The sequence below is a fragment of the Muntiacus reevesi genome, chromosome 1 (assembly GCF_963930625.1).
Source record: "Muntiacus reevesi chromosome 1, mMunRee1.1, whole genome shotgun sequence".
Classification (NCBI taxonomy): Eukaryota; Metazoa; Chordata; class Mammalia; order Artiodactyla; family Cervidae; genus Muntiacus; species Muntiacus reevesi.
In genome coordinates, this window is record NC_089249.1 from 129663798 (window position 1) to 129676911 (window position 13114).

Sequence of the window (13114 nt, forward strand, 5' to 3'; positions counted from 1 at the left end):
TATCTCTATTTCTGTTTTGTAGATAAATTCATTTGTACCCTTTCTTAAAATTCCACATATAAGTGATATCATATATAGTATTTTATTTCTCTGTTTGACTTCCTTTACTCAATATGAGAATCTCTGGGTCCATCTATATAGCTACAAATGGCATTATTTCATTCTTTTTATGGCTGAGTAATATTCCGCTGTATACATACACCACATCTTCTTTATCTGTTCCTCTGTTGATGTACATTTAGGTTGCTTATTATCGTGGTTAATGTGACTAGTGCTGCTGGGAACATTCCTCTTTCTATGTTTACCCTTTACCTGATTGAGTTTGTAATAAAATTCAATTCTGCAACTTCATCAGAATTGTTCATATACTGTTGGTAAATTGACTCTAAAAGTTTTGGAAATAAGACTTGTACTTTGTAATAGCTATTTAAAGTTTATTCACTGTCTGGCCATTCCATTTTCATTTCTATTGTGTCCCTGATATCAAAGCCAAATTTTACACTTTATTTGCAGCTTAGCATCATTCTACATTTTAGTGTATTTTGACTTAGAGCAATGACATTCTTGTATAATGTTTTATTTGCCAGCAAGTTTTCTCGAACAGTCTCTAACAGGACAGCAGTTTTTCTACCTTTCCAACCCCACTAGTTTTTAAGGGCTCCCTCTTCTCTGAACACCTGCCTTGCAGTTTCTGCTTTTTGTTCCACTCAGCACCAGGCAAATTTTAGGCTCAATGCATAGCTTTAATTCTGAGACTTATCTACCTCATTAGATTGGACCCTGCTGCTAGACGTAGCAAATAAAAGAATGCTCAGTTAACTTTAGATTTCAGATAAACAAGTATTTTTTTTTTAGCCTAAATTTGTGCCATGAACTGTTTTCTATATCCCAACTTGTCTTCTTTCTTTGTTGACACTCTTGTTTTGATGGAGAACATTCTTGACTGTCTTCCTAAGACAAGAAAGCATAGAAAGATAAATCCTTGGAATTGTTTTTCTTCTCTCTCTTTGCAATTGATTGATGGTCGAGCTTTAGAGATGTAGCTTGAAAGACAATTCCTGTCAGAAATTTTAAGATGTTATTCTGTTGTTTTTGGCATCCAGTCTGTCTAATGTTAGTCTGACTCACATACCTTGTGGTGAAATCATTTTTTCTGTTTTGAAATATTTTTCCTTTGGGAAAGAATTTAAAATTATTTATTTATTATTATTTATTTATTTATTGTGGTGTTCTGAAATCTCACAATTCAATGTAGGTCTTACTTTAAAAAAAAATCGTTTTGTCTAGTTTTTGATGGGTCCTTTAATTCTAAAGAACTGTGACTCATCACCTCTGAGAAATTTTCTTCAGTTATTTCTTTGCTATTTTCATTCTTTCCATTTTATTGGTTGTCTTTTTGGAACTCTGTTATTTGTAACTTGGACCTCCTTGATTAGTCTCAGTACCTTTTTTTTTCCCCCTTATATTTTCCATTTATGACTTTTTATTCTGTATTCTAGAAGATTTTGTCAAGTTTTTTCCAATTCTGCTTTTGATTTTTAGATTTTGTTAATCATATTTTTAGTCTCTTAAAGCCCTCTTGTTTTCTAATTGTTTATAATAACATAGTATTTTTATTTATGAATAATCTGATTCTCTATGAAAGTATGAATCTCTCTGAAAATACTGTTTTTTAAAGGTCCCTTCTGAGTTATTTTTATTTTGTCCAGCATTACTTTTTTGTTTGTTTATTTTAGTCTTTAATTTTCTGATTTCTCTTAAATTCCTGATGCTACTTGGTAATCCATTTTTACTATAGAAAGAATTGGGTCACTTATTTGAATTTGCTCAGCTGCTGTGTCACTGGGTCAGTTTTCCCAAGGAGACCTTTGCCTAGTATGGGATAGGAACACTGTACTAGCTATTAGATTTCATTACCACATGAACTGGTAGGAAGCTGACTGTCAGACACTGACTTTTAAAATGCCAGAATATGAAGGATTGTAGACTGGGGTATCCAATTTCACAAAGGCCCTTGCTATCATTCGACAAAAGAGGGCTTTGTTTTTGCCTGTTTTTCCTAGATCCTAGAAGTCTTAAGTATAGGACTATGGGGGGAGCACAGAGGTACTGATTTGTACTGTAGACTTGTGTATAAACCTTTAATTAATCTTCTCACTTTTGGCCACATTTCTCACTCTCAACTTTTGAGTCCAGAATGTATCATGCTTTCCAACAGGCATGATACCCTTTTTGTAGCTTTTCTATAGTGCATTCATCACTCAACACACTCTCATATGCTCTTCATCTTCCAGAAATTATTGACCTCTTGTACAATTGTGAGCAAATCCCATCCTGCCCATCCTTAGGTGGTATGGCAGTGTTTATTCCTTTCTGTATTTTTATTCTTTTATTTCCATGTGTCTCAGGAAGGAAAAGAGATGGGCTTAAGTGCATCTTACATCATCTTGAACCAGTAGTTTGTAGTTGCTTCTATTTTATTGTTTCATGGTGGAAATATAATTCAAGTTAAATAATGAGTTACTTCCTTAATCACTTTTGCAGAATTATTCCTCTACAATGATTATCATTTGGCTTCCCTGATGCCTCAGATGGTAAAGAATGGTCCTGCAATGCAGGAGGCCCAGGTTCCATACCTGGGTTGGAAAGATCCCCTGGAGAAGGAAGTGACTAGCCACTCCAATATTCTTGCCTGCAACATCAAATGGACAGAGGAGCCTGGCGGGCTATACAGTTCATGGGGTCACAGATTTGTATGTAAGGAATCTGAGGACCACTGGCATTTAAGGATATCAGGCAGGCTTTGACAGAATGAGTACAGATGTGTGCAAAAAACTAAGAAGGATTCTAAGATACTGAGAAACTTATTCTGAAATTGATCTCATTCATTCTGTAACATCTGATGAATGCCTGGAATGGGCCAAGTACTAGGCTAAGTGTTGGCAAAGTAGATGGATATAAACATGAATAAGGTACAAACTTTACCCTTGAGGATTGCATAATCTGGTGAATAACTTGAGTGTATGCATCATTTTGCAGTGTATAAGTCAGTTTTACCTATGGTGGACTCTTGACACTTGCTGATTTACCATTCAGTCTTTTAACTACTCCTAAGGGACTCCAGGACTGATCTCCTTTATGATGGACTGAGATCAGTCCTGGGTGTTCGTTGGAAGGACTGATGCTGAAGTTGAAACTCCAATGCTTTGGCCACCTCATGCAAAGAGTTGACTCATTGGAAAAGACTCTGATGCTGGGAGGGATTGGGGGCAGGAGGAGAAGGGGATAAAGAGGATGAGATGGCTGGATGGCATCACCAACTCGATGGGCATGAGTTTGAGTAAACTCCGGGAGTTGGTAATGGACAGGGAGGCCTGGTGTGCTGCGATTCATGGAGTCACATAGAGTCAGACACAACTGAGTGACTGAACTGAACTGAACTGAAGGGACTCCAGTGATCCATGACATGCAATAATTTATTCATTCACTTAGGTACAAATTTGAGTCACATGCACCATGAGACTGTGTAGAATGTATAGCTGCCTGTGTGATGAAAGAGCCAAATTCATTCTTGTGGAAGCTTTAAGTAGCCTTGTGCATACTGTGCATGCATTTATAGCCAGATTCTTGAACTATCAGAACTCGATGGGATTACAAGCATGAAGTGGGTTTATTTCCCCCTAATCATTGCCTTTAATAATGTTCTTTCAAATATCTTTTCTTCTTGTTTTGGCTTCTTGGGTATCTTCCATAGCTTTCTTAACACTTTCTGTTAAAAAGTTCAGTGTAGTCCAATTTAAAATTTGAACCTATCTCTTCCAATTCCCCAGCTCAGGTTTGAATTCTGTAGGGGAACTTAAGAGTGGGAAAGAGGGCCTGTTTTGTTATTTTCCTTCTCATCCCTCCCTCCTGGTTTTAGCTCTTTATATTGTGACATATAGAAGGAGAAAGAGTGTCTGTTACTTTCCTGGCCCTAGTCCCGCATGGTTGTTGCTACTGAGGCTAAGACATAACTGACTACCCATAAACTCTCTCCTTGACAAAGCCTGGCTCTCTCATGGTGTGCAAGTGGAAATTCTCTGGGGAAGTCCTTACTGACTAGTCTTTTGATCTGAGAAATCAATTTTGGCTTTCTCTCCACCAAACCCCTTCAGCTCCATCCCTGGCGATTCATCTCCAGTCTCGTATCAGGCGATGTACCACCAGGAAGGTGCAAGTCCATTTCCTTGGCTCCATACCCTCCCATGACAGGCCGCTTCAGTGCTGTCCTCTCTCTGCACCAGTGGTTTATTTCCTCTCTCTTGTGGTTTCTGGGTCTCACATTTTTCTGCTAAAATGGGCAGAGGGCTGTAGTAAGTCTGCCACAGAAAGCAGTATCCAGCTGGAAACTGCGAAGCTGGTCTGCCCTTCCCATGTCCGTGTCTGCTCAGTCACTTCAGTCACGTCTGACTCTGAGACCCTGTGGTAGCCCGCCATACCATCCCAGCTCTAGCCTGGGACTGTAGCTTGCCAGGCTCCTCTGTCCATGGGATTCTTCAGGCAAGAATACTGGAGTGGGTTTCCATATACTCCTCCAGGAGATCTTCCCAACCCCAGGATCGAATGCGAATCTCTTATGTCTTTGGCATTGACAGGTGGGTTCTTTACCTCTAGAACCAACTGGGATACCCTCTGTCTCTGTGAGAGATTCTCTCAGAGCCTGTGTGGTTGAAACCCAGAAGAAAGAATCCACCCTTTCAATGAGGAGGGGAGGAAAAATCCTCTGAACTCTGATGACTATATCCTGCCAACTCCACTGTCTCCAATCACCTCCCTCACTCATCTTTTGCTTATGTAGACATGAGCAAGAGGCAGCAGAAGTGATGCAAGGATCTGGCCCACATTTTCTGTGGAGGGCTTTTTTTGTTTCTAGATTCAGATCCAACTTGGTGATTGTGAGTCAGCAGGAAAAATATAACTCAACAGCCTGTTATACATTTTATGCTGTCTATGTAGTCATGTTAACTGGGGACTTTACAAGGCTCTGGAAATATTCCTCTTGAATGTATATGGCTATGTTCTCTCAAGATATTGTTTGTAGACCACCTGTATCTGAATCAATGGGGGATCACAGGGGGAAATGTGAATTCCTAGTGTCTAGGCTCTGAAAGATTGAGAAGGAGTCAGGAATCACAGTTTTCAACAAACACCCCAAGGTTCACTGATGCATACTAAAGTTAGACAGCCATTTGTCTTGAGCCCACCACACATTTCCTATGTCCTCCCAACACCACTGTTCAGCAGGTCAGGTCAGGCTGGTATTATCCCCATTTTACTGGTGAGGAAATTGAGATTTAAAGGAGAAACATGGCTTGCCAAATGGTAAATTCATCACTATTGCTAGCAAAGTGTGATGCGTGTGTGTGTGTGTGTGTGTTAGTCACTCAGTCGTGTCCGACTCTTTGTGACCCCATGGACTGTAGCCTGCCAGGCTCCTCTGTCCATGGAATTCTCCAGACAAGAATTACTGGAGTGGGTTGCCATTTCCTTCTCTGGGGGAATCTTCCTGACCCAGTGATTGAACCCAAGTCTCCAGCACTGCAGGCAGATTCTTTACCATCTGAGCCACCAGGGAAGATCCCCAATAATAAATGTCAAGTTATCCCACCACTATGCCCCTGAACATAATTTTAAACAGAAAGAAAATATAACTAAATTTATCTTTTGTCAGATCACTGAAATAATACATGTTTATCTCATGAAACCCATAAAATACAAATTATCTAAACAAATATAATGCCATCATTCAGATATAATCATTTGTTTCTGTGTATAATGTGTTATAACTGTTTTTGCAAAATTAAATCATATTTTGGTACTCTTTAGTAATCTGCTTCCTAAATTCATCCATTAAATATTTTTCAACATTATTTTCAATGGCAGTATAGTCCTTTACTTTATGGATGTGGAGTTCTTTATTGAACCAATTCCCTGTTGATGGACAATTTGATTATTTTGACTTTTTACTATTACCAAAAGCTACTTTAAATGTTAGGCTACTTGACAGGGATTTGGGGAATATATTGCAACTTCCTAGAGGAAATGAAGCAGATTTTTAAAGGTCATGTTATATAAAAGTATACCCGATGATATGAAATGACATGAAATATTTCCACAGTCACTAAAAATATTATGTTGTTTTTTTAGGAACAAGTCCATTTTGTTTTACTTTAACCTGCTCACCTGTACCAGTCCCTCCGTGGTGGTAAACCTACAGTGCCCTACCACACAGGTAAGGCAAAAAATATGCCTCACTGGTTTTAGCAATTTTGAACATTCTTGGATGACAGAACTGAGAAACTCTATTTGAATTCTGGATGTGTGTGATTAATGACGAATTTATGGAAGGTGACAAGACAAAAGTATAATCTCATGTTTGTTCATATACAATAAAAACAGAGATTAATCATTTAGTATCCCTAGGAACCTCATTGATTATCTTGTCCAACCACCTATTTTTATAAGTGAATAAACTGCAGTATAGAGAAGTGGAGATATTTTTCTCAAGATTAGTATTAGGAAGAATAAAGCCATCTATTGTAACTAATAAACTTCAGTTTTTCAGTGACTGAACACAGTAGTGTCTTTTTGGTCATGTAATAGTGTAAGGTGGTGTTTGTTGTCATTGGGCAGCTCTCCTCCTGGCTCCTTTCATCTGGTGACTCCGTCATCCCTTAAGGCCTCAGCAGCAGCAGCAGCATCCTGTTGCCAGAAGGAGGCAAAAGGCTGAATAAAGCACCCCTGCTCTTAAAAGCCTTGGGTCAGTTGGGTCACACATTGTATTTCTACCCAAATACCATAAACTTATAAGTTTTAAATGTTCAACCTGAGATGCAAGAAGGAAGGAAAGAAGGAATAAAGCAATGTAATTGTGGACTGAGCAGTCTTTTGTGTACCATGAAGAAATGAAACAAGAGGACCAGATATCAATGGGCAGTTCATTTTGTCTTCTATAGTCTATCCATCTGTCCTCTAGAGGACCCTTCTTCCCAAGGGAGACAACTCAGAGCCCTGTGTGGTACTGGACTTCAACCCACAGCCTAGGACCTATGGATGATGGATAGTCTCTCCATCAGGTCTTGACACTAACGCACAAAGGGGAACAGGTCTAGGGAAGTTGGAGCACAAACTCCCGTTCAGAAAGGAAGGAGGTGTAAGTACACAGTGGTCTTTAGTGCATAGCACGAGAACAGTCTTTTATTCTCTTTGAATTGTATTCTCTGAAGGAAGTTCCTTATCTGTCATCCTGTAATCCATCGCTTAACAAACTGGAAGGTTATTTCCTGTCTGTCAACCTCAGGCCATACCACTGCTGAACCCTGGAAATATGCCCTCTTAGAGGCCACGTGGCTTTGAAACTCTCTTCCTGTTGTACAAGTTTATCATGTCAAAGATTATTTTAACAGTCAAAGGCCTTTTCAGGTTAGGTCATGAATTTAGCAGTACAACTACCTCAAAAACTCAGTAGGATTTTGACTTATATGCTTCCTCTTGGTTCCTTGTGCAAGTAAACCACAGCCAAAGGTCTTCTCTAGAACTAAAATCTGCTAGCTTTCCTCCTCATGTCCCTCAAAGACTTTTGATATCTTATTTCCTGCTGAGATTTAAGCCATCTTGGGGTGTTAACATCTTAGTTCTGTGACCACCTCTACCACAGAACCTTGTTTTTATCACAACCACTCACCCCCAAGGTCAAATCCTTGATCTTGTCAGTACCAATAATCACCACCCTTAATTTCAAACATCATACTGTCTAATCATTTCAGTCCCTCTAATATTTCAACTCCAGTTATTCTTCTACCTCACTGGGACCTACAAACCACTGACCTGGTGCCCTTCAAAGTTTCCTCAGTTCTATCATGTTTCCATCTCCTTCTTTATATGATTTAAAGTTCATGGTTCCTCTTGAAAATCACTCCTTTGTAGAACTCTCATACATTATTTGTGGGAATGTAAATTGGTGCAGCAGGAATGGAAAACAGTATGGAGGTTTCTTAAAAAACTAAAGATAGAACTACCATGTGGTTCAGCAATTCCACTCCTGAGTATAAATCCAGAGAAAACTCTTAATTTGAGAAGATACATGCTCCTCAGTGTTCATAGCAGCACTATTTACAATAACCAGCACATGCAAGCAACCTAAATTTATTAACAGGTGAATGGTTAAAGAGGATGTGGTACCTATACACAATGGAATATGACTAGGCCATAAAAAGAATGAAATACTGCCACTTGCAGCAACTTGGAGGGCATTTCTTAAGTGAAATAAGTCAGACAGAGAAAGACAAATACTGTATGATATCATTTATATGAGGAGTCTGAAAAATGATACAGATGAATTTATTTACAAATCAGAAACAAACTCACAGACATAGAAAACAAATTTATGGTTGTCAAAGAGGAAGGGAGAAGAGAGATAAATTATGAGTTTGGTACTAGCAGATATATACTACTATATATAAAATAGATAAACAGGGTTCTATATAGACAGGTTCCTGTTTAGTACAGGGAACTATATTCAATATCTTTTAATAAAGTATAATGGAAAAGTATATATATGTGTATATATATACATATATGTATATATATATATATATATATATATGTATGTGTGTGTGTGTGTGTATATATATATATTCACTTTGCTGTACACCAGTCAAAGTAAAACCAACACCCAGTTGTGGATGTGACTGGTGATTGAAGCAAAGTTTGATGTTATAAAGAGCAATATTGCATAGAAACCTGAAATGTTAGGTCCATGAATCAAGGCAAATTGAAAGTGGTCAAACAGGAGATGGCAAGAGTGAACATCGACATTTTAGGAATCAGTGAACTAAAATGGACTGGAATGGGTGAATTTAACTCAGATTACCATTATATCTACTACTGTGGGGCAAAAATTCCTTAAAGAAATAGAGTAGCCATCATAGTCAACAAAAGAGTCCAAAATGCAGTACTTGGAGGCAATCTTAAAAACAACAGAATGATCTCTGTTCGTTTCCAAGGCAAACCATTCAATATCATGGTAATCCAAGCCTATGCCCTGACCAGTAATGCTGAAGAAGCTAAAGTTGAACGGTTCTATAAGGACCTACAAGACCTTCTAGAACTTACACACACACAAAAATGTCATTTTCAATATAGACAACTGGAATACAAAAGTAGGAAGTCAAGAAACACCTGGAGTAACAGGCAAATTTGGCCTTGGAGTACAGAATGAAGCAGGGCAAAGGCTAATAGATCTTTGCCAAGAGAACGCACTGGTCATAGGGCACACCCTCTTCCAACAACACACGAGAATACTCTATACATGGACGTCACCAGATGGTCAACACCGAAATCAGATTGATTATATTCTTTGCAGCCAAAGATGGAGAATCTCTATACAGTCAGCAAAAAATAGACCGGGAGCTGATTGGCTCAGATCATGAACTCCTTATTGCCAAATTCAGACTTAAACCAAAGAAAGTAGGGGAAACCACTAGACCATTCAGGTATGACCTAAATCAAATCCCTTATGATTATACAGTGGAAGTAAGGAATAGATTTAAGGGATCAGATCTGATAGACAGAGTGCCTGAAGAACTATGGATGGAGGTTCATGACATTGTACAGGAGGCAGTGATCAAGACCATCCCCAGGAAAAAGAAAAGCAAAAAGGCAAAATGGTTGTCTGAAGAGGCCTTGCAAACAGCTATGAAAAGAAGAGAAGCGAAAGGCAAAGGAGACAAGGAAAGATATACCCATTCGAATGCAAAATTCCAAAGAATAGCCAGGAGAGATAAGAAAGCCTTCCTCAGTGATCAATGCAAAGAAATAGAGGAAAACAATAGAATGGGAAAGACTAGGGATCTCTTCAAGAAAATTAGAGATACCGAGGGAACATTTAATGTGAAGATGGGCTCAATAAAGGACATAAATGGTATGGAACTAACAGAAACAGAAGATATTAAGAAGAGATGGCAAGAATACACAGAAGAACTGTACAAAAAAGATCTTCATGACCCAGATAATCATGATGGTGTGATCACGCACCTAGAGCCAGACATCCTGGAATGTGAAGTCAAGTGGGCCTTAGGAAGCATCACTATGAACAAAGTTAGTGGAGCTGATGGAATTCCAGTTGAGCTATTTCAAATCCTAAAAGATGATGCTGTGAAAGTGCTGCACTCAATAGGCCAGCAAATTTGGAAAACTCGGCAGTGGCCACAAGACTCGAAAAAGTCAGTTTTCCTTTCAACCCCAAAGAAAGGCAATGCCAAGGAATGATCAAACTACCACACAATTGTACTCATCTCACACGCTAGCAAAGTAATGCTCAAAATTCTCCAGGTCAGGTTTCAACAATACATGGACCATGAACTTCCAGATGTTCAAGCTAGATTTAGAAAAGGCAGGGGAACCAGAGGTCAAGAGGTTGGAATACCAGACCACCCAACCTGCCTCCTGAGAAATCTGTGTGCAGGTCAAGAAGCAACAGTTAGAACTAGACATGGAACAGTGGACTGGTTCCAAATTGGGGAAGGAGTACATCAAGGCTGTATATTGTCACCCTGCTTATTTGACTTATATGCAGAGCACATCATGAGAAATGCTGGGCTGGATGAAGTACAAGCTGGACTGGATGAGGCACAAGCTTGATGCTGGGAGAAATATCAATAACCTCAGCTATGCAGATGACATCACCCTTATGGCAGAAAGCGAAGAACTAAAGATCCTCTTGATGAAAGTGAAACAGGAGAGTGAAAACGTTGGCTTAAAACTCAACATTCAGAAAACTAAGATCATGGCATCTGGTCCCATCACTTCATGGGAAATAGATGGGGAAACAGTGGAAACAGTGACATACTTTATGTTTTGGGGCTCCAAAATCAGTGCAGATGGTGACTGCAGCCATGTAATTAAAAGATCTTGCTCCTTTGAAGAAAAGTTATGATGAACATTGTCTAGCATATTAAAAAGCAGAGACATTATTTTGCCACCCGGGGTCCATTTAGTCAAAGCTATGATTTTCCAACAGTCATGTATGGATGTGAGAGTTGAACTATAAAGAAAGGTGAGCACCAAAGAATTGATGCTTTTGAACTGTGGTGTTGGAGAAGACTCTTGAGAGTCCCTTGAACTACAAGGAGATCCAACCAGTTAATCCTAAAAGAAATCAGTCCTGAATATTCATTGGAAAGACTGATGCTGAAGCTGAAACTCAATAGTTTGGCGACCTGATGGGAAGAACTGACTCATCTGAAAAGACCCTAATGCTGGGAAAGTTTGAAGGTACGAGGAGAAGGGGATAACAGAGGATGAGATGGTTGGATGGCATCACCGACTCAGTGGACATGAGTTTGAGTGGACTCCCGGAGTTGGTGATGGACAGGGAGGCCTGGTATGCTGCAGTCCATGGGGTCGCAAAGAGTTGGACATGATTTAGCAGCTGAACTAAAGTGTACACCAGAAACTAACAACATTGTAAAACAACTATACTTCAATAAAATTTTGAAAAGAATTTTTTTTTTTTTTTTTTTTTTTAATGTTTCCACGCTTTATTTGTACTGGTAAAATGTCATTCAAGACAAGTAGACTGTGATAAGTTTTACATATGGAACATAATACCATGAGCAACCACTAAAATGTAACAATATATACCCTTAACACAATGTAGATAAATCACAATGGAGTTCAATGCTGCAGTAAGATTAGCTTTCTGATAAAAAAGTAAATACTTTTGGATTAATTCATCAGATACTTTGCTAGTAGTTTCCATCTTCTCTCAGGTACTTTGTTTTTTTTTTTTTTTTTTTTTTTTTAATATTATTTTATTAGTTGGAGGCCAATCACTTTACAACATTTCAGTGGGTTTTGTCATACATTGACATGAATCAGCCATATAGTTACATGTATTCCCCATCCCGATCCCCCCTCCCACCTCCCTCCCCACCCGACTCCTCAGGGTCCTCCCAGTGCACCAGGCCCGAGCACCTGACTCATGTATCCCACCTGGGCTGGTGGTCCGTTTCACCATAGATAATATACATGCTGTTCTTTCAAAACATCCCACCCTCACGTTCTCCCCCAGAGTTCAAAAGTCTGTTCTGTATTTCTGTGGAGGAATCAACCTGCCTGACTTCAGACTCTACTACAAAGCCACAGTCATCAAGACAGTATGGTACTGGCACAAAGACAGAAATATAGATCAATGGAACAGAATAGAAAGCCCAGAGATAAATCCACGAACCTATGGACAGCTTATCTTTGACAAAGGAGGCAAGGATATACAATGGAAAAAAGACAATCTCTTTAACAAGTGGTGCTGGGAAAACTGGTTAAACACTTGTAAAAGAATGAAACTAGAACACTTCCTAACACCATACACAAAAATAAACTCAAAATGGATTAAAGATCTAAATGTAAGACCAGAAACTATAAAACTCCTAGAGGAGAACATAGGCAAAACACTCTCCGACATAAATCACAGCAAGATCTTCTATGACCCACCTCCCAGAATATTGGAAATAAAAGCAAAAATAAACAAATGGGACTTAATGAAAATTAAAAGCTTTTGCACAACAAAGGAAACTATAAGTAAGGTGAAAAGACAGCCCTCAGATTGGGAGAAAATAATAACAAATGAGGAAACAGACAAAGGATTAATCTCAAAAATATACAAGCAACTCCTGAAGCTCAATTCCAGAAAAATAAACGACCCAATCAAAAAATGGGCCAAAGAACTAAACAGACATTTCTCCAAAGAAGACATACAGATGGCTAACAAACACATGAAAAGATGCTCAACATCACTCATCATCAGAGAAATGCAAATCAAAACCACAATGAGGTACCATTACACGCCAGTCAGGATGGCTGCTATCCAAAAGTCTACAAGCAATAAATGCTGGAGAGGGTGTGGAGAAAAGGGAACCCTCTTACACTGTTGGTGGGAATGCAAACTAGTACAGCCACTATGGAAAACAGTGTGGAGATTTCTTAAAAAACTGGAAATAGAACTGCCATATGACCCAGCAATACCACTTCTGGGCATACACACTGAGGAATCCAGATCTGAAAGAGACACGTGCAC

The 13114-nt window shown here is 39.0% G+C and overlaps 1 protein-coding gene across 1 annotated transcript in view; it reads left to right on the forward strand.

The window, feature by feature from the left end:
- SLC44A5 (solute carrier family 44 member 5) overlaps positions 1 to 13114 on the forward strand; it is a 113182-nt gene that overhangs the window by 47418 nt on the left and 52650 nt on the right. The window contains exon 3 of the mRNA XM_065928313.1: positions 6187 to 6271. Coding sequence (XP_065784385.1) covers positions 6187 to 6271 — 85 coding nt within the window. The remainder of the gene's footprint in view (positions 1 to 6186; positions 6272 to 13114) is intronic.